The 26,128-nt window shown below is 40.5% G+C and overlaps 1 protein-coding gene across 2 annotated transcripts in view; it reads left to right on the plus strand.

Annotated features, from left to right (window-relative positions):
- The first annotated feature begins 1,066 nt into the window (after positions 1 to 1,066).
- Positions 1,067 to 26,128, plus strand: part of CDYL (chromodomain Y like) — a 140,212-nt gene continuing 115,150 nt past the window's right edge. The window contains exon 1 of one of the 2 annotated variants that reach the window (XM_037167940.2): positions 1,067 to 1,512. In XM_037167940.2, coding sequence (XP_037023835.1) covers positions 1,489 to 1,512 — 24 coding nt within the window. In that variant the 5' untranslated portion in view covers positions 1,067 to 1,488. The remainder of the gene's footprint in view (positions 1,513 to 26,128) is intronic. The other variant, XM_037167942.2, reaches the window with a different exon arrangement.

The following is a 26,128-nucleotide window of genomic DNA, read 5'->3' on the forward strand; positions in this document are numbered from 1 at the left end:
TTCTCTTTCCGCACGGATGGGGAAACGTCCAGTCTCTAAGCAGGTGTGCCCTGGAAGCCAGGCATGAGGGCCTTGCCTACTTTGCCTATTTCCCCTATGAAGTGAAGTAAGGGCAGGCTCATCGCTGTTCTGATCAGGATTGACTGTCGGGTAGTTGTCCGCACGGTTCCCCTCAAAGAGAATCACCATTGACAGTTTCCTTCCTTTGGCACCCAGACCTCCCCGGGGTCCAGAATCCGACCCTCCTCCCATCTCCCCTTTGGAGGAGGTGGAAGCTCCTTGAGGAACTTGGAGGCCTGGAGTGGGGGAAGCTGCGGGCCGAGTGGGGCAGCCGCGCCCTCGCGCCGCCCTCGCCTGTCCCGGCTCCCTCCTCCTGCTCCCACCTCCGGCTTGGAGCCGAGCGAGCGTGCCCGGAGCGCGCCGGGCCACACCGCGGGGGCGCCTGATCCAGGCTCCGGGTCTTGGCGGCGGCCGTGGGGAGGCGGGCACGTGCTAGGGCGGGAGGGTGGGTTCCACCTGGCCACGCTGCCAAACCTTTGCAGGCTGGTATGGCCCGGGACTGGTGACCACGAAGGGCGCAAGGAGGCCAGAGTTCTGTGCTCTCCAGGAGGGAAGACGTGCATTTGTCGGCTTGGCCGCTGCCGTCGGGGCAGTGGGCTCCAGACACGGGCCAGCCGGACCCCACGGTCCCCTGCTCAACTTTGGGCCTTAAAGATGCCCCCCCCCAGGGGGCACCGGGCCCTGGCACCCGGCACCCACGTCGAAGCGAGCTGGTGGGCGGCATCCCTGCCGGCTCCGACCTCTGGGAGGGTACTTGGGATGTTGTGGCCCCGCCCATTGCCCTTGTGGCCCCGCCCATGTCTCGCCACGGCTCCGCCCACCGGTCCCTGGCCACACCCCTTCCTGCTGGTTTGCTCCCCGCGGCCACCCTCCCACCTCAGCGGAGAGCTGAGCCCACTGCTCTTCTCAGGCGCCCCGCCCAGCCGCTCTCAGCGCCTATCCTGCGTGGGCAGTCCGAAAACCCGGAGCGCGGGAGTACGGCTCCGCCGCCGGACCGCACTGAGCATGCTCAGTAGCCAGGGCAGGTTTTTTTGGTCGCAAGTAGGAAGATTTTTGCACTACACCGGAGAGGGGGAGCCACGGAGTCAACCGCGCCACCGTGCACTGCCGCCCAACCCGCCCCAACCCGGTCCGGCCCCGCGGCGGGGCACGATGAGCCCGAGCCGGAGCCGGCCCGCCGGGGAGTGAGCGCGGGGCGCGGAGGGCGCGTTGCGCAGCTGCTCCTGCGCACAACCCCGCCGCGGCCGCCGGCCGCACTGGCAGTGAGTGTGAAAGGCTCCTTGGTGCTGAGCTCCCGGGGCCGGGAGTAGGAGCAGGAAGCGCAGGCCACGCAGGGACCCAACTGAAACAAAGTGTTGGCCGCCCAGCGGCGGCGGCGCCTCGCCCCAACCCTGCCCCTCCCGCCTGCCCGCAACTCCACTGCCCACCATGGCTTCCGAGGAGCTGTACGAGGTACCTCCCCTCCCCCTCCCGGACCCTTGGTCAGTCCTGGCCCGGCCACCCCTACCCAGTCCGGACCCCGTCCAGTCCGACGGCCCGGCTTTGCCGCCGGCGTCCGCCTCGCCCCCTCCCCCTCCGCGGCCGCAGTTTGCTGGACGGGAAATGTGTGTGAGGGGAGCCCGAGCCACGCTGCCTCCGGGGCCCGTCGGGCGGGGGGCCTCCCCGGAGTTGTCGGGCTCCTGGGAGTGGTGGTTGGGGGGGTCCCGGCTGTGGGGAAGTAGCGCTCGCACGAGTGACTCGTTCAGACTGAGCCCAAAGTGTTCTTGGCAAGGTTGATGATTGTGAAGCCCCCGTTACCGCTTGGGGTCTGTGGGTGGTGCGGGGGTGTTTTTCCTGCCCATTCAATAAAGCGTTTTGGAGAGGGTTTTGCCTCTGGCTTTGGGGGGAGGGAAGAGCAAGAGGAAGAGTGCAACTGTCTTGACTCTGCTGCTAGCCGAAGCGATGCAAAATATCGCACCGAAAATGCTAAACACTGACCACATGCTTTAATTAGGTTAGCATTGTGGCCAGAGTCAGGAAATTTAAATTTAACGCTGATATACTATCATTCATTTGCGCTGCAGAGTAAGTAAGAAGGGGCACAATCAGAGCTCTCTTAGTTATGGGCAGTGGTTTTGCCAGCCCCAACTTCAAGTTTTGGAGTTATCAGCGTGAATCTCTAGACATATTTTGTATGCCTCAATGTAACTTCTTGATGTATTTCAAAGTATACTCTCTGGCAGTACAGAAGCTTGGAAGACTTTTTGTTCTTTTGGACAAATGATTCTTCTGTTTCGTATATTTATAAATGTATCTTCGTAAGGGACTTAAAACTTCTGGAAACTCTTCAGATTCGCCTTTATGATGTATTTAGGGACCTGAGTGTGTAGTGTGTAAGCATCTATAACAAGTAGACCACCTTCGCCCTTGTGAATGAACCCTTAATAAATACCAGGTAAGCCCTTTCAGGTATCTTCTGTTGTGGGCATATTATTGCTGTTGGCACAGTATGGAGCTTTATTGCCAACAAAGATAGCCTTCTGACAACTTTTTGTTGTTGTTGTTTAAATCAAGTGTTTGCAAAAGTTGTTAGGAGGAGGCTGCCTTCTGTAGAAGTAATGGTTAGGTTGTTGCCTCCCCTTAAGTTGTATGTGGTCAATGTACCTTAGCTGGTGCTGAAAGTGTTCTTTTCTGTTTAAAGCATTTTATTCAGTAGCAGTGCCCTACTGCATTCAAGGTACTACCTTGGATCATTCGAGTGGGTAAAGTTTAAAAAACACTCCTTGTTCCCTTCTAGGAAAGAAAGTGTTATGTATGGGGAAGGCCCAGAAGGAGAGGCTAAGGTGCAGGTCTTCCAGGCTAAGACATACAACTGGGAAAGTACATAGTGTGAAGATGTGAGGGGTTTTGGTCTCTCCATTAGATTATTTTTAATAGTTTAGGCTTGAGTATTCACTCTTTATTTCTGTGATTAGACATGCATAATCAGTTAATTCATTCCACTAGTGTTTGGGTGAGGGTAGCACCTTATACGTAAGTTGTATCTTATGTGTATAAAAAAGATCCTGAAAAACAGTACATTTACTACTAGTGTATAAGGAATTACATTTAGTGTTTTCTTTGCCGCATTTGTCTTCTACTCACTACTTTCCTGGCAGAATTCATGTATACATCAAATTTTCTACAAAGTTTCTGTTCATTTAGCATGTTTATTGAATGCCTGAGGTACGGAGGTTTCATGGGGGGGGGGGGGGTGAGTGGTTCCATATGAGAATGGTTCCATACCCTCAAAAAGCATCTGTTGGGGAAGAAATAAGTACACTGCAAAGGAATAACCCACCTGCACAATTGAACTTCTGAATATGGGTTTTGTTTCAGTTTTGGAAAAAAGTTACAGGTGTATACCTGAGGTGATAGTAATAATATGGTGGGCAACATCAGGGTAATTTTTGTATGTTCTTTCCTTGTCAGTAACTGTATGACTAAATTATGATTGAAAGTCAATATTTGAAAGTTCTGCATAGTGGTTGAGAGCCTGGATTTGGAGTTAGAGAACATAGTTATTGAATCCTGACTCTTGTTACCTTGGATAAATTACCCTTGAAGGCTTAGTTTACTCATCTGTATAATTGGAATCAATGCTTATCTCATAGAGCTGTGAAGTTGAGATGAAAAAATTATATAAAACGTGCCCCACAGTTCCCATAGTAAACGCTCAGTAAGTGATGGTTATTATTTTAACTGATCTAACATGCATCCCTGAGGCCTGGTTGTGTTTTCTAAAAATACAGAGTTGTAGATTTTTTAATTGGGGCAGTATTATTTGTGAAGCAGAAATGATATACATTTGTAAGTGAACACTACTGGCTGACAAAGGTGGGGAAAACAATGAAGTACTTTAGTAGTCAGTCATAAGACATTAGTAGTAGTTTTGTCCAATTTTGCCTAAGTCGAAATAGAAGTTTCATGTTTAGCCTGAGACTCCATAATTCTAGAGGGATATATTGACAAAAGAGGAAGTTCAAAGTCTTTCTTTTTGAAGCTGTATGGTATGGTAAGAGCAGGGATCTTCAGTAGCTATGTGAACTTGAGCAAGTTAGTTACCTGATTGCTAAGCCATTGTTTTCTCACCTGAAAAGAAAAGAGATCCCCAACACTTAGGATGTTGCCTGGTATGTGGCAATAGGTCCTTAGTAAGTGCTTAAATGGTCATTGTAATTATTCCTTGTGAATAAAAAATAAGGGATCAGGGCCTAGACAGGATGGGGTGAAACATCAGCCTGTCAGCCTTCCAAAATTGGACGAGCTACTGTTAATTGATGGATGCAGTAGATGTATTTTCTGCATCACCATCAACTATACCAGAGAAGACAGATTTTTGACTCACTCATGGTAAGAACCTAATAGCTTTCATAAAAAGACAAGCATCCTTTAGGTCAGGGCTCCACAAACGTTATGTAAAGGGCCAGATAGTTAATGTTTTAGACATTGCCAGCCATGCCCTTCTTGTAACTATTCACCTCTGTGGCCATAAACAATACCTAAATGAATGAGCCCTGTGTTTCAATATACTGTTTATGGACGTTAAAATTCAAGTTTCATGTAATTTTTATATGTTATGAAATATTTCCTGTTTTAAATCGCTTAAAATGGTAAAAACCATTCTTCATTTATGAATCCTACAAAAGTAGTCAGTGGGCTAGATTTGGTCTCCACATCTTCATTTGCTGACTTCTGCTTTAGATGATCTGTTCAGGATCTGAGGTTTACTTTGGAGTTAGAGCTTATGGAAGGTGAAATGTGGCATAATTAAACACCTTGTGCTCCAAGTCCAGGTCTAGATTTAAAGCCAGTACTGGGTTCCACTCTTCCCATCAGTATATTGATTGAATAACCCTGAATGAAAGTAACCCTGTAATAATATGGAAGAACCATTCTCCTTATTTGTATACCCTAATTCCCTTTTTCTTAGTGGATATGGGGTTTTCCCTTGAGAACTACTATGATAGCTAATTTATATTTCAGCAAGATTTCAGTGATCTATTCTTGGCCTTTTGAGAAAATTTCCGATACATGGAAATAAGCTTTTTAAAATGAAATTGTACCTGGCTTATAAAAATGTCTTAAAGTTGATAAGTTTGGAAGAATAATCAAAATTTGGGGGAAAGGGAAGTCTTTTGAATCTCCTTACCTTGGGATGAGATTACTCCTCTGTCCTGTGTACCACAAGGATTTTATGTACATTGGCCAAAAGCACAGTTATAACTAAAATTTGTACATGTAGTTTAAATGGAAATCACAAAATCAGGAGACCTGTGGATGTTGGTTAAGATAAACCAGTGTTTATTGTGTGTGGTGTAGCTGGCTCTTAAAAGACTGAGATAACCAAAATTAGAAAAGAGAGTTATTTGACTTCTGAAGTTGATTGAGGGGGGCAGTAAAGTCAAATGTGTATATTTTTTTAATTTTATTTTTTATTTTTTAAGTATATTTTATTGATCATGCTGTCACAGTTGTCCCAATTTTTCTCCCCTTTCTCCTTTTCCTTCCTGTACCTCCCCCTTCACCCTCCAGCGCTACCCACCCCCCACAGTTTGTGTTCCATGGGTTGTACATACAAGTTTTCAACTCTCCCCTATTTTGTGCCTACCTATTCTGCTTCTTATTCCCTGTACCTTCTCCCTCCATTGTCCCCCTCTCCCTCCCCACTGATAACCCTCCACGTGATCTCCATTTCTGTGATTCTGTTCCTGTTCTAGTTGTTTGCTTAGTTTTTCTGTTTGTTTTTTAGGTTCAGTCGTTGATAGCCGTGGGTTTGTTGTCATTTTACTGTTCATAGTTTTTTATCTATTTCCTAGATAAGTCATTTTAACATTTCATATAATAAAGGTTTGGTGGTGGTGAACTCCTTTAACTTGACCTTATCTGAGAAGCACTTTATCTGCCCTTTCATTCTAAATGATAGCTTTGTTGGGTAGAGTCATGTTGGATGTAGGTCCTTGCCTTTCATGACTTGGAATACTTCCTTCCAGCCCCTTCTTGCCTGTAAGGTTTCTTTTGAGAAATCAGCTGATAGCCTTATGGGAACTCCTTTATAGGTAACTGTCTCCTCTCCTCTTGCTGCTTTTAAGATTCTGTCCTTATTTTTAATCTTTCATAACTTGATTATGATGCACCTTCGTGTGTTCCTTCTTGGGTCCAGTTTCTTTGGGGCAGTCTGGGCTTCGGACTTTCTGGAAGTCTATTTCCTTCGCCAGATTGGGGAAGTTTTTCTTCATCATTTGTTTAAATAGGTTTTCAATGTCTTGCTCTTCTTCTTACGAGAATTTTTATTTTAAAAATTCTTGTTTCTTCATTCTGTTCCAGATGGATGCTTATTTTTTTCTTTTGTTCCAAATAGTCGTTCTGAGTCCGGGTTTCCTTCCCTTCACTGTCGGTTCCCTGTATATTTTCCTTTATTTTGCTTTGTGTAGCCTTTATTTCGTCCTTCATTTTGCAACCAAACTCAACCATTTTTGTCAGCATCCTGATTACCAGTGTTTTGAATTCTGTATCAGATAGGTTGGCTATGTCCTTGTCGCTTAGTTCTTTTATCTGTTCTTTCATTTGTGCCATATTTCTTTGTCTTGGCGCACCTGTCATTGAATGTTCCTTCAATTCCTTGGTTGTTGGACTTCTGTGCAAATGTTTTTCTGGCAATTCTGGTTGTTCTTTGTATTTAAATTGGTTATTTTCCTCCTTTTGGTTGTGTGAGGAAGCGAAGCATTTCTGCTTGTGCCTCCATCTTGGGCCCTCCCTTATTTATTTCAAATGCGTGTATATTTTGAAAATTAACACACTATCTTAAATGTGAACTTTTGAGAATATTATTCGTTTGCCTAAACAATGGTGTAGAGACATCTCCTGTGTTTTCCCTTTAAATTGCTTTCAATTCTTGTGTACTAGAATAAGTCTTTCTGTTCTTGTGCTAATAACTCATTGAATTTTTCCTTTTGCTCTTTAATGATTTTAACCATTGAATATATTCATGGTATATAGGAAATACTTTATTGGCAGTGTTCTGATTCACAGTTTTGATTATCTGTGGTATACAAAGCCAGTATCAGTCAAATTTTTATGAATAAGGAGTAATCATTATATACTGTGTGTTTTTGCAGGTGCAACAGTATTTATTGTCTAGGATACTTTTAAAATGCAGATTCTTTGGGTCAGACCATGAAATTGTGTTTCTAGTGTTTGAATGGAGACAGGAATCTACGTTACAATAAGCTGCTTTTTGGAATGCAGGTAGATTGAGGAGTCTTTGGATTGCAGTGGTCTGTATTTCTGACACTGAGGCTACAAGTTGAGGTCAAGAGAGACTGGGATCTACTTTTGCAGAAGAGGTGCTTTTAGGTGCACCAGACTAGTCCTTTTTGTAGTCCCCTTGACCATTACTGGTTAGTGACTGAGTCATTGCAGGAAGGGAGTGCTAAAAACACCAGGTATGGCCCTAGCTGGGCACTTCAGTTGTTTAGAGCATCATCCTGGTATGCCAAGGTTGCATGGTTGGATTCCCTAGTCAGGGCACAGATGAGAATCAACCATGAGTGCATAAGTAAGTGGAACAACAAATCCATGTTTCTCTCTTTCTCCCCCCACCCCGTCTTCCTCCTTTCCCCCTTCCTCTTTCTCAAATCAATCAATAAAAATTAAAACACAGGGTAGTTAACTTGTAATTTCTGTTTTCTATTTTCATTATATGGCATACTTGTCCACCAGGTTGTAAGATTGGTGCTTACAATCTTGAAAATTGGGACTTTTTTCTGGTGATTATTTTCCACAATTCAGATATCGTAATAGTTGTATAATTGTTGGAGTCCATTTTAATGAAAGTAAATTACAGAAATGACTCCATTCTCGACTCCTTACTTCCAGGTTCCTCCTTCCTGAAACATTATGCCCTGTGGTATTTCTCTTACATTTCATACAAGGTTTTAACATTAGGATGGGCAGAACTTCTAAAACTGTTTCCCATACAAACATAACTATCTTCACTTTTGGCCTTGGGAGTTCTTTATTTCTGGGGAGTTGCAGGGATAGGTCTCTTGTTTTTGTATGAAAACTTGTACAAGTGCATATGAGCACTTTTCTGAGGGAGAGGACGAGCAGCTTTTACCTGTTTCTCAAAGGGATCTGGGACCCCAGCAAGTGATTAGAATTGTTCTTGACACCTGTGAGCTAGACTTAAGCAACTTTGACTTTTTTTTTTTTTTTTTTTGCTAAACTCAACTCTGCTTCAGCTAAAACCTAAAGTAAAACCATGTTAAAACTTTGCTGACTGGATTTGGAAATTATATGCTATTTCCAGTCTTTAAGTGGCTATTCAAATTATGTGTGTGTGTGTGTATATGTACATACATACAACATACATACATATAAAGTCTAAAGTTAATCATTGTGTGAGCTACACGTCTCACAATGCAAGGACCTTAAAATCCTTTAACTCTGATCCACCCATAAACTTCCATGCTATAATCTTCCAATATTTATTATTGTCCATGAAAAAACCTCACAAAGTAAAAACATTAATATTCCGTGCATATTTGTTTAGATTTGCATGTATTTTTACAACTCTCTTCAATCATCAATCATGTTACAGAACTTTCTTGTGGGGTGATTTTTTTTCTTTCTTGAGTACTTTCTTTAGTGAAGGTTATGGATGGAAAAGTCTCCAGGTTTTTGATTATCTAGAAATATATTTTGCCCTTGTTTTTAAAAAATAGAATTGATTCCAAATAAAACCAGTGAATTGGCTCCTTCTTTAAAATTTTTTTAAAGATTGTATGTTATTTAATTATTTTAGAAGGGAAAAGAGGGAGAAGGGGGGGGGAGAAACATGCTCCCCCCTACTGAGGACCTGGCCTGCAACCCAGACATGTGCCCTGACTGGGAATTGAACTGGAGCCCCTTTGGTTTTCAGACTAGCACTCAATCCATTGAGCCACACCAGCCAGGGCTGAATTAGTTATTTCTTTCAACATTTTGAAGATATTATTTCATTGTCTTCTGGCTTCCACATTAATTCTTGAGGAGGTTGTTGTCAGTCTAGGTTAGTTACTTTGTTTTGCATGAGGTTTGCCTTCTCTCTCTGGTTGCTCTTGAGATTTTCACCTTGACTTTGGTGTTCTCTAGTTTTACATTTGTAGACATTGTTAGTTTATTAATAAGCTTGGTATATGTTAAGCTTCTTTTGTGCATTTGTGCTTCATTAGTTCTAAAAAATTATAGGCCATTTTATCAAATACTGCTGCTCTTCTGTAGTCCTGTGGAATTCCAAGTCATGATTTATTGGGTTGACCAAAAAATCCATTACATTTTTTCTGAATGATGGCTGTAGTAGTGCCTAGTTGTCTTTAACTTCACTTGAAACAGTTCTGTTAGATTGTATTATGACCGCTGTCATACCAGTGTGCACTTACTAAAAACCCCAGAAATTGGTGTTTTGTGCAGCCATTTTAACATCGAAGATGGAAGAAGATAATCCAATGTATTTGGAGTATTATGTTTTATTATTTCAAGAAAGGTAAAAATGCAACTGAAATGCAAAAATAAAGATTTGTGCAGCATATGGAGAAGGTGCTGTGGCTGATCGAACATGTCAAAAGTGGTTCGTGAAGTTTCTTCGTACTAATGACATTTTGGTCAAATAATTCTTTGCTGTTGGGCTGCCTTATGCATTGGAAGATGTTCAGCAGCACCCCTGGCCCCTACCCACTAGAAGCCTATAATGAGAGATAGCTGGCATACTCAAAATATCCAAATGAATAAAGTTATTGGCAAAAATGAGAAATGTATCTTTTACTTTATGAAAATAACACAACAGACTTTTCAGCCAACCCAGTATTAATTAAATCTTCTTATTCTGTCCTCTATCTCTTACCCTCTCATTTCCATGTCCTTGTTTTTACTTTGTTTGGATTTTGGTTATTCATTGGACCTAACTTCTGGTTTATTAATGATCTGTGGTTAATGCTGTTTAGCTCATCCATTGATTTTGTTTGTTTGTTTGTTTCAACAGCTATATTTTTTACTTCTAAATATTCTGCCCCCACCATCCATCCAATCTGTGGATTGCTTTCTATGTCTTTGGTGTTCTTCTGCTTTTATGATTGAATCATTCTTTATGGTTGGGTTGGGGGAGTCACTGGGGCACTTGGATATTTTCCTTGCTTTACTGCAAGCCCACTAAAGTATTAAGGATTATATTCTGTCGAAGACCTAGTTATTTTGTAGTTAGAGTCCCCTTTGAGACTGTGTGTGTGTGTGTGTGTGTGTGTGTGTGTGTGCGCGCGCGCGCGCTTGCCAGAATCCAAAGAAATCTTACTGATTCAGAATTTGTGGTATCATGACTAGGGAGCAAGGGCTTGAGCCAACATTTGAGATTTACCTGAAGATGTTGAAAATACAAATAAAGTATGACTAGATTCAAGGGAACTGTTACAGAAACAGATATAATAGTTACAGAAGTAATGCTTCCAAACAAAAATGTTTAACCATCTTTGTTCTGCCTATTTTGGTATATAGGGAAGGGCAAAAGTAGGTTGTGACTATGCAAAGCACAGTTTATTCTTGTATTACTATTTCTTAACTGTTGTATTTTTTCCATATGACATTTTTTCCATATGACATCTGTAAACCTACTTTTGCCACACCCTGTGTAAATGTATCTTCTCTAGCTTTGTTGGCTTGTTCAGTTGGTCTGAGCTAGTGAAGTTACAGTCATTGGCTTACTTTTATCCACAGCTATGCAGCTCATCTCCTCCCCCTCTCATACCTTTGCATTGCTACCTTTCCAGTAAGTGATAGTCTTTCAACTATTTGCCAGCCTCATAGTCAATTCTCATTCAGGACCTCATCACAATTACTAGCAGAAATTCTCCCCTTCAGATTCTGTGTGACTGATTTACTTTTTGTTTTGTACTATTATTCATCTGCACTGCTTATGCATTATTTTCTATAGGTATTAAATAATTTCATGTGTATTTTCTTCTGGAATGTTTGGCAGAATGTCTATGTTTTGGTTTATTTCAGTGCTTTATTGAGGACCATGAATGGGGTGAGCCATCAGTAATTTCTGGCTTTTAGCTAAAATACAAATATTATAGTGACTGCAATTATATTGTTTGAAATTATACCATACATGTGAGAACTGGGCATTTAACTGTCTTATTTGAAAAGCCCTACTTGGTTTTGGAAGAAATTATTTCTAAGTTTGATACAAATAAATTGGAGGGGAAATGTGTTGCTAGAAAGAGTATTTCAAGTGTTAGGCACAGTATTTATGTTTAGCTATTGGTGAAACGTGAGGGGATGTCTAACAATAATATTCTCTAGTTGGAGAAGTTAGCAACAATATATTTAGGAACTATTTTTACTTTTTGCCTTACTTCCATTTATAATGGGCCCTGCCATGTGAAGTGTTCAAGAGGTTGGTAGTTCCCTGGTGTTTTTTGATGGAGCCCAACAATGTGATTGTACATCATGAATATCTTTGGTTAAAATGTAACCTTCATCAGTAGTTTACTGTTTAGTATTTCAGGGCATGACAGAGTTGAATACATAAGCATTGCTTATTTTAGCATATAATGGATTTGGAAGTATTTGGAATATGTGAAAACAGACAAAAAGTCTTCTTGGCTTGTATATTTGAACTGTTCTGGGTCTCTCTTGGAGATTGTTTATTATATAGGAATGATATGCTTGGATTTAAGTGGCTTTCTTAGCATGTTAGAAAAAGGCATTTGGTAAGGGAAAGGAGGCTGCCAAAGGTAAGTGAGTTGACATTAGTAAGTTTATTTCTGAGAGGAGTTGTAGAGGGTAGCTGGTAGCTGGTGATTTGTATATCCGGGTCGTGGATCTCAGGGGCTCCTGAGCCTATGGAGCATCGGAGAGCATGTTTACGAAAAGAAAAGGTGCAAGTTGAAAATAGTTGTCAAAAAGTTTTGGCATGGGACAAAATTTGTTCTTATGGTATGCTTTCCAAAATTCCCTCCCAACTGTATCTACATTAGAAGAAAGAGAGCAAGTGTTCTTACAAGGAAAAAGAGGTACAAGGGGCAGGCGAACTGCAAGCCTGGCCTGTTTGTGAATTCTTCTATTATCCTAAAGCTTTTGTGAAGTTAACAATGTATTCTATAGAATTTTTTATTTGATATTAAATGTAAATGTTTTCAAAGTACTTCACAGTTAACTCTTTTACATAAATCTTTGTGAGGGGTCAGTCAGGTTAGTACTTCAGGAAGGTGAGCTGTGAGTAGTGTCTTCACACAGTCCTTCACCTCCTGCTCTACATTTGTCCCCTAGTTTAAGAACAGGGACTTAACTATGATCTTCTATGGTGACACTAGATAAAGGAAATATTGACTGATTTGGTGACGTGTAAATGAGAATGTTTGGATCTAGTAATCAAAAATTTAAAAAATATCTTGTTTCAGTAATTGTTTTTAACTATTGAAGTTTAAGATACTTATTTTCTATCTAAAGTCATCTTTCTTCTAGGTGTTCTAAGAGAAAATATACTAGATATTTTTTATCCCAAGTCTGATTCTCTATTTGAAAGAGCAATTGTGCTTTTCCTTGGAGTCAGTCATGGAAGCATTTGGTAGGTCCCCTGTTGGAATGGGGGCCTGCCTGCTTCATAGTTGCTGCAACCACCACAGATTTTTACACCCAGAGGTCTGAAGCTTTCTTCTCCTATGCCAAAGCCCTGGGTTGTGTGGTCTGTCTCCTTCCCCAGTTATTCCTCCTGGTTTATTTGTACACAAATGTTGGACTACTGGGTCCATCAGCCCTGCCTTGCCCGCCTCAGTCCCCCAGCTGCTGCCTTGCCTGAGTCTTCTCCACCCTGGCTGCCCATCTCCACCCCTCCTACTGGTCTGGATGAATGTTTCTTCTTTAACCCTTTGGTTGTTGGACTTCCATACAGTTTATTTTCTGGCAGTTCTGGTTGGTTTTAGTTTTTAAATTGATTGTTATCCTTCTTTTGGTTGTGTGAGGAAGTTAAGCATATCTACCTACACCTTCCTCCATCTTGGCCAGAAGCTAAAAAAGAAAAAGGCATTTTGTTATTTTTGAGGATAGAGAGGTAGAGGTGTGTGTGGTGGTTGAGGGTGCTATCTAGAATATGATTTATAGTACTCTTCCTTTAGAGTATACATATGAGTAAATTTCCTCCAGAATTATTTTATACACCATCATCATTTAATACCAGTAGCTTCAGTTCATAAATGAAGTTTTTGAGAATGTCTTTATTAAATTGATGGACGCCTATCTGAAAGTATATTTCTAGGGGAAACAATCCTTTCTCAGTACCTTGTGTTTGGTACTGCTTAAAAATGATGAGTTTGCGATGATTATTTAAAATTAATTTAAAAGATTGTGGAGAATGAGATATGTGTGCACCTTGGCAGGAGGAAGTTAAGTGTTAAGACCAGACACATTCAGCATACCCAGGAACCTGATCAAATCAACAGAAAAGAGATTGTGGTCATGAGTGGGCAGCTTTACAGCAATGCCACACATCTCATATTTGTCAGGAGGCCTGAGAGAGAAAAAGACCAAAACCATGTGCTCTAGGGGGTGGGGGTAAGGGAAGGATTGTTGTAAAATTCAAGTTCACTAAAAGGAAAGTGATTAGCAGAGTGACCTACCTTGGAGTTTGGGGAACTGTTTAAAAAGCTTTTTCTGAAGTGGAACATGTCTTAACAGTTTGAGAAGGAAAAATTGGAGCAAATAAGGACATCAGTGTGCCCTGCTCTCTGCAGGTAGGTCAGAATTCTTGTTTCTCCTTTGTGTACGCAAGAGTGGTATACCCTGCTATATTCCTGAGTCTTGGACTTTGCTGATGATTTGGGTGGGAACTAAAATAAGATGGAATTTCCCATCCTTTCTGTGTTTTACTAGCACCTTCCACCACTCAAAAGTGTAACCTGAGGTGTTTGTTTTTTTTTTTTTTTTTTTTTTTTTCCGGAATCCATCTGCTGACCTAACAAGGAGGTCAGTTAGGCCCACTGACCACCACTGCTGATTTTATTAGACCTTCATGTTTTTTTTTAAGATTTTATTTATTCATCTTTAGAGGGGAAGGGAAGGAGAGGGGAAGGGAAGGAGAGAGGGAGAGAAATATCAGTGTATGGTTGCCTCTCATGCGTCCCCTGCCGGGAACTGGCCTGCAACCCAGGCATGTGCCCTGACTGGGAATCAAACCGAGATCCTTCTGCAATCCTTTGGTTCACAGGCCTGCGCTCAGTCCACTGAGCTACACCAGCCAGGGCAGACCTTCATGTTTTCTGAAGCCCCATGGGGGCTGAGCAGAAGTGAAGGCCTTCTCACTTTTGTTACTGGAATGGCAAAGCAGTTGGTACTGCTTCTGCAAAAGCTCTGTTGGTTTTCATTTGTACTTATTTCCCTGGTAGAATCCCAGGAAGGGGAAAGATCCAGGAGACTGGGCTGTGCTCACAGTCAGCCCGCCCACCAGGCTTTATTGCTCAACCAACTATAATTTTGGTTCCCCAGTCCTGGCAAACCTCCCTGCTCCAGGCGTTTCTCTCAATCCCAGTGGGCAGGAACTGTAATGATTCAAATGGATGCAGTTACTGAGTAGAAAGAGTGACTAAAGAGCCATGTGCAGTGGTTTATTAGTTTTTGAGAGGAGGTATGTATCAGACACTCCTGTTACTGAAAATTTTGTAGGATATGTTATTGAGCAAAAATTCGTTCAATAATTTTACAACAAATTCCTTTTGTTTTCTCTAGCTTCTTCATTTTTGGCCTGTTCTAACTCTGGGTTAAAGAAAATCAGATTGAGTGGGTTGCTGTCTTTTCCACCCCCGTGACTTATCTGTCACTCTCCTCACCCCACCCTGTTTTAGAGCCCTATTACCCTCCACACTTCTTCACAGGATATGGGATTGAACTATTCAGAAAGTTTAGTTTCCTATTTATGAAAAAAAAAAAACAGATGAACAGTGATCTTTCTGAAACCTACCTTTGTATTTGTCTTTCTAAAATCAACCTTCAAACTAAACTGTTCTAGTCTTATATTTGCCCTTCCCCTTTTCCTTTTGTTTGTCGTTAGTAGAAAATGGATTTCTCCCTTCTGCTGTACATCATTATCAATTTAGGACATGTCACTCAGTCAGGTTTTTGCTTGTCCAGTAGTATAAGTGTGTAAGACATCAATAATGATACAAAGGCATAACAAACATAGGAAGATTTAGTTTTGTCCCTCATCTATTTTGGATGTATGTTAACAAGAAGCTATTTAGGAAACATCCTTATAAATAATATTGATGAAATCAATATCTTTAAGTGAAGATTGCTTAAATTAAAATCTTATAAGTAAATTTTAACAAGCAATTAATAATGTTACTTAATTCTGTATTTAAGTATATGTAAGTGACCTTTTGCATGCTATATAAAAGCTCTCAGTTCAGGGTTTAGGGTTTGCGTTGTGGTTTAGGATTTACTACAAGGTGTTGGAGATGTTATTATTCTGTAAGACGCATGCAGTCATCCCTGGGTATTTGTGGAGGGATTGGTTCCAGGATCCCCTACAGATACCAAAATTTGGGGATGCTCGAGTCCCTTACATAAAATGACATAGTATTTGCATGCAACCTGTGCGTGTCCTCTGGTTTACTATAAAGATAGTGCTATGTAAATAATTGTTGTGCTGTGTTATTTAGGGAATGACAAGGGGAAAAGTCTACATATTTAGTACACATGCAACCAGCAAGCACTGTAGGCACCTAACTACATAGTACTAATCAGGAACAATGTAACTTTTATAAAAGGTTTATTTTATTCTGGGTTGGGGGGGCGGAGAGAGAGAAAGCTTCCATGTGAGAGAAGAACATTGATTGGTTTACCTCCTGCTCATTACCCCCGACTGGGGATGGAACCTGCAATTCAGGCATGTGCCCTGACTGGGAATAGAACTGGAGACCTTGGCATTGCAGGATGATGCCCAATTTACTAAGCCACACCAGTCAGAGCCCCACTCATTTTTCTTTCTATGAGGACTGGTGTTACAGAGTTTTTTTAACCTTAAGCTCCTTGTAGCATAAATTAACAGATGATAGTAGTTCCATTATAAAAGACACGCAGGATCCTAACAGAATTATAATCTGCCTTGTCTTTCATGCTCCCCACATTTGACTAAAGAAATATATCACATTTTCTAATGGAAAGCTCAACTATAATTTCAAAGGTAGCCAGTAGGTTTTCTGTGCACAGTAGTAGGGAAATCTTTTGTGTGGATCTAAAAATGAGTAGCTGATTAAATTATAAGGGTTGAAAATGAGTAAGCTTTATACAAGATATGAAGCACATTTGCAAGGAGAATTTCCTTAGTGTATCATCATGGGTAGCAATATTTTTTACTATCTTCAATTCTAAGTTAAACAGGTTTCTGTAATGAGGCAGAGAACATTTATGAAAACAGAAAAGATCAGAGATTACATTTGTCCAGAACTTTGTCCAAAGAAAGTAAGTGCTCACTTGAAAGAGAATGAAAGTTTCTACAGAGATAATGAATATGAACCTGATGTTTTGACATTTTTTATGAATTTTAAAAAGTAAAGTAACATGTTTGGAGCATACATTAAAGGAAAAGGCATGTGCAGTATAAACAACAGAAGACTCACATACAGAGGCAAGCATTAACAGTCCCAAGAACCAAGGAAATAACATGAAATGTATTAGTATGTGATTTTTCATCACTAGTAGCATTGTTCATTGTATAAGTGATTTCATAGGTTCAAATAGATTGTTTGTGAAAGTGAGGAATTATCCAATCCCTACAACCCAAGATTAACTACCAAAGACCATAGGTTATTCCAGAAATTTCTATAGTGTAAATACAGATAGAAGAATGGATGTACTATAGATAACATTTCATAAAAATAGAAGTTAACAGGAAAGAACTGTAAAATTTTATATAAAAATATTTTTATTTCATTGGTCAGTATTTCTTTTGCCTTTTTCTTATCAGTTTGGTTCTTTGTAATGGACACTAATTTTTGTTTTACGGCTTGCAAATATTTTTCTCATCTGTGATGTGAGGTGTTTTGTTTTTGTTTTGGGGGTTGGTTTCGTTTTGGGGTTTTTTCTTTTTCCTTTTTTGAATAAGCCCCATCGAAACACAACGTGTTGCTAAGTATCACTACGCATGGCCGTTTGGCCGAGGCCGCGGCCATCATCTCTAGCTGTACTAGCCCGTAAACACACAGCTCACGCAGGCCTCCTCTTCAGTCCGGCCACCCTGTTTCCGCTTGTGTGGCAGTCCTGTTTCCGCCTTCCAGGTGTTCCTGTTTACGCCTCTGTGGCGACGTCGGCCTGAGCCAGTCTCGCGACCCGCTCCAGCCGTCATAGCCGTCCCAGCCTGCGCCTTCCAGTCTCGCGAGCCTCTTACCTCCTCCGTAGCCATCCCAGCCTGCACCTCGGCACCAGGTGCTTTCGTAGGGAGGATGTTTTGTCGCTCTGTGCTTTCCGCGGCTCCATTTTGGGTTCTCAGCAAAGGATCAGGTACTGGTGACTTGTTTCTTCCTTCTTCACTAGAAAATTTAAAATCTATAATATACAGCTAACTCTTGAACAACAGATGTTTTGAACTTTGCAGCTCTGTTTATAGGCAGCTTTTTTTTTTTTCTAGTAAATAAGTATGCCCTTTGTATTCCTGGCTTTCACTTCATCCAGGCAGTATGGAAGAGTATTTTAGCATTCCGAGTTGGGGATCCAGATTACGGTTTTGATTCCTCATTGATTGAATCTGTGGGTGCAAAGGGCTAACTGTAGTTAAGTTTTGGGGGAGTTAAAAGTTACCTGGATTTTTCAGGTGTGGGGTGTGGTGCCCCTAACCAGAATTGTTCAAGGGTCAACTGTAGTTACATATTTCGTCTGCCAAATTGATGAAATTTTACATTTTAATGTCAAAATAATTTTCCTAATTTTATTTCCTGTTTAGGGAATCCTTCCTTTTCTGATATCGTTGTCTTCTCTTGATTTAAAAGTTTTCCTTCTAACAGTATGAACTGTAATCTACCTAGAGTTTGTTTTTGTGTACCACATGAAGTTGTGGTCTGATTTCTTTTTTTTTAAATATATTTTATTGATTATGCTGTTACAGTTGTCCCATTTCCCACCCTTCATCCCCCTCCCCCATTCTCCCCCTTAAGTTCATGTTCATGTGTCACAAGTTCTTTAGCTTGTACATTTCTCATACTACTCTTGCCCTCCCCCTATTTTCTACCTACTGTCTATGCTACTTATTCTCTTTACCTCCTCTCCCCCTTCCTACCACTCCCCTGTTGCTAACCTTCCTTATGATCTCCATTGGTATGGTTCCACTCCTGATCTAGCTGTCTGCTTAGTTTGTTTTCATTTTAGGTGTGGTCGTTAATAACTGTGAGTTTACTATCCTTTTACTGTTTGTATTTTTTATCTTTTTCTTAGATAAGTCCTTTTAACATTTCATATAATAAGGGCTTGGTGATGAACTCCTTGAACTTGACCTTATCTGAGAAAGCACTTTATCTGCCCTTCCATTCTAACAATTGCTAGATAGATCAATCTTGGATGTAGGTCTTTGGATTTCATGACTTGGAATAATTCTTTCCAGCCCCTTCTTGCCTGTAAGGTCTCTTTTGAGAAATCCGCTGACAGTCTGATGGGGACTCCTTTGTAGGTGACTGTCCCCTTATCTCTTGCTGCTTCTAGAATTCTCTCCTTATCCTTAACCTTGGCTAAGGTAATTATGATGTGCCTTGGTGTGTTCCTCCTTGGGTCCACCTTCTGTGGGACTCTGAGCTTCCTGTACTTCCTGGAAGTCTATTTCCATTGCCAGATTGGGAAACTACTCCTTTATTATTTGTTCAAATAAGGTTTCCACTTGTTGCTCTTCCTCTTCCCCTTCTGGTACCCCTATAATTCAGATTTTGGAACATTTAAAGATGTCATGGAAATTCCTAAGCCTCTCCTCATTTTTTTGAATTCTTGTTTCTTCCTTCTTTTCTGGTTGAATATTTCTTTCTTCCTTCTGGTCCACTTCATTGATTTGAGTCCCAGTTTTCTTTACGTCACTATTGGCTCTCTATACATTTTCCTTCATTTCATTTATTGTAGCCTTCATTTTTTCATCTAATTTGCAACCAAAATCAACCAGTTCTGTGAGCATCCTGATCACCAGTGTTTTGAACTGTGCATCTGATAGGTTGGCTATTTCTTTGTCGCTTAGAAGTATTGGCTCTGGGGCTTTGCTTTGTTCTTGTGTTTGAGCCATAATTTTTTAGTCCGGTCACACCTGTTACGTTTGAGGGGCGGAGCCTTAAGTGTTCACCAGGGTGGGTCAACCCAGTGGCTGGGTTGTGATGGTGTATGTGGGGGCGGGGTCAGAAAGGGGAGCAACTGCGCTTGTTCTGCTTGCTCTCGAATTTCTGTCCCTTCTGGTGCTGGTTCCTCGGTGGGGGGCTTGTGTACATTCTATGACCCTGTCTGTGGGTCTCTCCAGCAAACTCTCCTGTGAGGCTGAGAGCCTCTCCTGGCACCTCAACCCCTGAAAGTTTTTTCAATTGGTGCTTTTAGGTTTTATTTCCAGTTGCTGGGGCCCTGGGTTAGACTGTCTGTCTCACTGTGCTTTTTTTGCCTGGTTTATCTGCACACAAATGTGTGTCCGAGGTCAGCCAACCGCCTTGTGTGCCTCACTGGGTTTGCTCGTTTCCTCCCTGCACCCAGTTCTACTAACCACCACCTTTTCCTGCTGCGACCCCTCTCCACCGGCCGCTGACTCCGCCCTTCTTACGAGTCTCAATGAGTGGTTCATTGTTGTTGGACTTCAGTACAGTTCAGTTTTCTGTCTGTTCTGGTTGAATTTTTGTTTCTAAATCTTTGTTGTCCTTAAATTTGGTTGTGCGAGGAGGTACAGTGTTTCCACGTATGCCTCCATCTTGGCCGATAGTCTCAAGATTCATAATTTTTTGGAAGCTTGGGTTCTTAGTGACTTAAGAGACTAAACCATCATAGATAAAAGGGAAAAGAAAAGTGTTACACATGTTTCCCCACATTTCATAGGTTTATGGAATATTATAGTGAGAAAAGTGCTTGGCAATAATCTAGCTTAATCCGCCCTCTTCCAGTTGTATATACAAGGATACTATAACTGAGGCTAAGAGAAGCTAATTATTGAGTTACGACAGGGTGCAAGACTAGAAGTTTAACTCCTGTTCCTTACATCACTACAAGTCAGATATTAATCACCTTTTTCTTAGAGCTGAAGAAAAGTGTTAACAAAATAGTAAAATAGAATTATTCAGGTCTCAAAACAAAGACTTTTGTTACCTCTATTCTACTTTAGTCACTGGTCTGCTAGAGAAACCCAGTTCTTCTGATCCCTAAAACCTTGGCCTTCTCTACCAGTAGGAAATGGTGGCTCAAGCTGTTTGACCTACTCAGATTTTTAATAAAATTAAAATGTTTTCTCATTACTGTTAGCAGAACCTACCTATCACTCTCTCCCTATAAACAACAGAACCCTCCCTCTGATCTTTTTCTAGTCCTGTTCCTCAGACTTGGCGAAGATACAAGTGGGTGTTAAATGGCAAAAAATTCTTACACTTCTTTAGATACATCTTCTCTATCCCATACCAGTTGTAGAAATTCCTAGTTTTTTGAGAAAACAGTTTTCAGTGGGAAATTAATGTTTAAGAGGAATTAGACAATAATTGGATTTTTATAAAGTCCATCACTGAAATGAAAACACATAATTTGAAAATATTGTAGAACCGTTGGCCCATCTAGCATAAATATTTGTTCCATTTGTATAACTCTATCTGTATATTTCAGGTTACTCTAAATATTCTCATTCTTTTTAGTTTCCTTTTAGAAACGAGACATTACAGCAATTCTCCTTGCCCCTTTTTTTTTTAATCTTTAAAATTTTTTTGACTCTCACCCAAGGATATGTTTGCTGATTGTAGAGAGAGAAGAAGGGGGCGGGGGGAGAGAGATCTGTGTAAGAGAAAATCATCAGTTGCTTGGTTGCCTCCCACATGCCTCCCGACTGAGGATTAAACCTGCAACCTAGGTATGTGCCCTGATGGAGATCAAACACCTGCAACCCATTTGTGTATGGAACAAACACTGCAACCAACTGAGCCACCTGGCCCAGGCCATTTTCCTTGAGTCTTTTCTGGAGTTACTTTGTGCACATCTGATACTATATTATTGCACAACAAGTTTAAATCTGTTTGGTTTTTAATATGGGAAGCTTTGTTAATAATAGCCCCATAGTTAACAATATTTTATCTAGAATAAAGCTCTGAATCAAAACTTCAAACTAGACAAAAATTAGACTACACTAAAAGATAATTTTGAATGCAGTTAATGTATTTCAACCAGTTTCTATCTCAAGACACTAAACACTATAAATAAGCTGTCAGTGAATTAGCTTTTTTAACAAATGAGTAAATTTCACTTTGCTTTATAAACTTCTTAAATCAAGTGTAGTAACTTACATTAACCTGTAGCTATCTTGTCAATGAAGAGATACATTGTTTTCCTATAGGAGAAAGGTTTATGGTTGATTAAAAAAGAAAGGACTGTAATTCTATAAGCAGCCACAAGGTGATGCTAGGACTTACTGGGCAGAGTTCATTCAGCAGTCAGTAGCTCAGCTGGTTACCTTGGGGGGATTTTGTAATGAGTCATCTAGTTGTAAAAGCAGGCTAAGCAGCAACTTCAGAAAGCAGGGTACCACTCAGGACAGGAGGGACAAGGGAGAAACTTAGAAGTGGGTAGCCAACCGGTCACTGATTCTGACTTCTGAAGACTGGTTGCCTGAGACCTGCGGGGGATGTGGATGGTTGGTGCCATCAAGGAAAACAACAAACCCAAAGAAACAGTCAGGGTACTTCTTGGCGGTGTCCCTCCAGCACCCTCTGTTGGCACAGCTTAACATAAGTTAGCAGGTAGAGGAGGCATGTGTGCACTATCCATTTCCAGTATCACAAAACAGGTAAAAGAAAGGTAGTTTGGTATTGACAGGCAGTTAATTATTAATACTTCCTTCATGTTGCTCTCAGAGGGGTCTTTCTAAAATGTAATGTTTTTTAGCATTTTCCTACCAAAATGTCGTAATGGTTCTCAAAATTAAAAAAAAACTTACTAACTTATTTTGTAATAATTTTGGACTTAAAGAAAAGTTGCAAAATGGTACAGAGTTCTTGTTTACCCTTCACCCAAATTGCTGAATTTTTAACAATTTTTGATAATTATAATAGTTATCAAAATTAGAAAATTAATATTATGACCCCTATATTTTATTCATATTTTGTCAGTTTTCCCATGAATGTCATTTGTCTGTTTGGTTGTCATGTCTCCTCAGTTTTTTCTTCCTGTGGCAGATGAACGTTCCTCAATCTTCCTTTTATGACCTTGACACTCCTGAAGAGTGCAGGTAGAGAGTCCCTGTCTTGGAGGGTGGGGGGGTCACGATTAAATTCAGGTTAGTACATTTCTGGGGCAAGAATTCCGTAGAAGTGATGTTGTGTTCTTCTGTGTTAGTCCACTTGGGCTGTCGTAGTACAGTACCACAGATAGGAGTTTAAGAAACAGACGTTTCCTCACAGTTCCAGAGGCTGAAAGTGAAAGATCAAGGTGTTCATTGGCAGGTTTACTTTCTTTGGAGGCCCCTGTCCTTGGCTTGCAAGTTGCCACCTTCTCCATGTCTTTACATGGTCTTTCCTTTATGCACATATGTCCTGGTGTCTCCTTATATTTCCAAATTTCTCTTATAAGGATATCAGTCAAATTGCATTAGGACTCACCCTAAGAAATTCATTTTCACTTAATTACCTCTTTGAAGGCTCTTACCTACAAATAAGTCACTTTCTGAGTTTATGGGGATTAGGACTTCAACATTTGGATTTTGAGGGGCAGGCATAATTCATCCCATACCAACCTGTCAATGCATCAGACCAAGAGGAGGGGGATATATCTTATTACTGGTGAGATTAACCTTGATTTGGTTAAGGTAGTATTTGTCACGTTCTCCATTGTGAAGTTACTACTCTACTTTGTAACTAATACATGTCTTGGGGGAGATTTCTTTGAGATAATGCAAATACACTTCCTCCTCAAATTTTTGCCCAGTGTCTTTAACATTCCATTGGTGAATCTTGCCTTCTGTAGTTATTTTTGTGATGTTTACCTAATTGTGATTTTTCCATTTCCTTTGCTTTTACTTTCTTTCAAATTTGGTGATTGGAGTGTTCCTATAAGGAAAAGTCACTTCTCCCATTACATATATATTCAGTTGTCTTTAAGGAATCACAGATTTCTAGAATTTCATAGGTTATAATCTCATACTCTTATTTTTGTTAACCTGATTGTCCTACTTTTGGTCACTGAGAGCTCCTATGTCCTTCCATAATGCTCCCTTCCCTGCTTCCTTTTTTCGAGTGCTTCCTTATTTTCAGCCACCACAGGTGCTCAGGGTTCAACTTGCATTTCTCTTGAAGTGGAATCAAGTACTTCTCCAAAAAGCCCTGAGTAGTTTTATTGAAAAGTGGAATTTATAAACCCAGGTCTAAGAATAAGGTATGCTTGTTGCTACTGAGGTATCACTGCTTTTGGACCTTCCTCATGGACAGAGCTATGGAAATATATGTGTACTTACATAGTTGCCCACAAAAACCTACACATCTTTATATTGGTCTGTCTATGTATTCAAAACACAAAAATTTATATGGAGATAACTTCCATTTTCAGTCCAACAACGTGGTATTCAATTTGCCCTTTCCTTATTTGTAACTTCTTTCTCCAACACTGAGAAACCTGTTCTATAATGCATTTAATCAACTGTAGTATGTACGTGAAAGTTGCTTTTGATTTGCTAACTGGAACATTGTGAGAAACTTTACTGACTATATCAGGTGTCAGTGGACTAGGGCCCATGAGCAGAATCCAGCCTGTTTCGGGGGGGGGGGGTTGTTTTTGTTTTTTTAAGATTTTGTTCACAGGTTAAGGGAGGGAGAGAAACATCAGTGTGTGTTTGCCTGTCACGCACCTCCACTGGGGACCTGGCCCACAACCCAGGCATATGTCCTGACCGGGAATTGAACCAGCAGCCCTTTGCTTTGCAGGCTGACACTCAGTGTACTCAGTCTACATTAATTTGGGTTAGAAGTTGAACCTTTTGATACTCATTCCTGAACATAGCATTTCTCTGTTTATTCCAGCCTTAAGTACTTATTAGCAAAACTTGATAGCTGCTTGTGTATGTACATATGCATTTTAAATATATGTGTTGGTTGTGTTTTGTAGTTTTATTTTCAGTTTTATTCTTAGGTGATTTCTCTAACTTTTTAGTTTACATCTGTAGGATTTTCTTGAGTAGGCAATCATATGCCTTTTAATTAACTCTATTTTTATACTTCTGTCTTAGTATGTTTACATGTCAATTTTATGTTTTCATCAACTTTAGGCTGAGCACTTCCAGGACAGTGTTGAAGAGTAGCAAGACAGGTAACACTGATTGCTGTTATCTTTTTCATTTATTGGTAGTGCTTCTAATATTTAACAATTGAAAATGATAGTTTCTAAAAATATCTTGTAGATCAGGGGTGTCAAACTCATTTTCACCAGGGGCCGCATCAGCCTTGAGGTTGCCTTCAAATGGCTGAATGTAATTTTAGGACTGTATAAATGTAACTACTCCTTAACTGTAGGGGCAAGGAGCTTGGCGCTGCCACCAAGTGGAGACAGGGTGCCTGTCCAGATAAAACGAGGTGGAGGGCCGGATTCTGCCTGAGGGCCTTGTGTTTTTCATCTGTGTTGTAGATATCCTTTTATACTTTTTGTTTTGTTTTGTTTTGTTTTGCTGAGAGCTCTTCCATTACTTTTAAAAATCATGAATGGGTTTTAATTTGATGGTGTGCCTTTCCTGCATACATGGATGTTAAGTTTCTTCTGTAGCTGATGTTAGTGATAGATTTTCTGATACTGAATTTTCCTGGTATTCATCAGAGACACTCCACTTGAACAACCATAGTTCTTTTGTCACTGGTGGATTCAGTTTATTAAGTTACTTATGTAGGAAGTTAAAACCTCTATAAATGAGATTACCCACACATTTTTCCCCCTTTGTGCTGTTCTGCTTTGGTTTTTGTATCAGTTGTCATTAGAGGGTAACAATTAGACGTTTTGGTAGAATTTCCCTTAAAGTTTCTGTCTCAGACTTATACATGGAATTATTGGTGCTATTTTGTTATGTTTAATACCACAAGCACTAACTTTTTGGCAGGTCTGGATAGCATTCAGATTGTTTTCGTTTCCACATTTAGTCAAAATTATTCTTACCAAACTTTTGGTAAGAAAACATAGTTACTGAAAATGTTGGAGTGGTAAGTGTTCTTAAACTTCATATAAACAACTGTTTGTATTTAGCAAATTATTTTACAGTTGAAATCATGAGGGAAGAACCTTAAGTAAATGATTTGAATCTATTAGAAAATGAAACTGAACACAGGTTTTACTGACTTATGAAGTAAATACAAGTCCACCAAAGAAATCAAAGGAACTTATAATCCAAGGAAGTTCTATTTTAGATAATGTGAGGAGGTACCGTTGTAAGAGTAGAGTTAACATACAAATTTAGGACTGAGAATGGATCCTACAGGTACGCCATGTGGGATTCAGGTCAGCTTGTGAAGTTTTGATGCTTCCATTTGAGGGAGAGAGGCAGGCAGAATAACAGCAGATCTCTCGGGCCCATGCTTCACAGCATTCCCAAGTATCCTATTTGTGACTGTCAGTTTGCCCTTTCTTAAACCTCAAAGTGGGGTTTTTTTTAATCTCAAAATTTAGAGTTTTACTTGTTTGTTTTTATTTGTTCCTCCTTTTAAAAATTTAATTATTGTTCAAGTACAGTTTTCTGTCTTTTACTCCCATCCCAGCCCACCCCGCTGTGCTCCCCACCTCCCTCCCATTTCCTCCCCCCTTAGTTTTTGTCCATGTGTCCTTTATACTTGTTCCTGTGAATTCTTCCCCTTTT

The sequence above is a fragment of the Artibeus jamaicensis genome, unplaced genomic scaffold (genome assembly GCF_021234435.1).
Source record: "Artibeus jamaicensis isolate MK-2021 breed Jamaican fruit bat unplaced genomic scaffold, CSHL_Jam_final contig_335, whole genome shotgun sequence".
NCBI classification, from domain to species: Eukaryota; Metazoa; Chordata; class Mammalia; order Chiroptera; family Phyllostomidae; genus Artibeus; species Artibeus jamaicensis.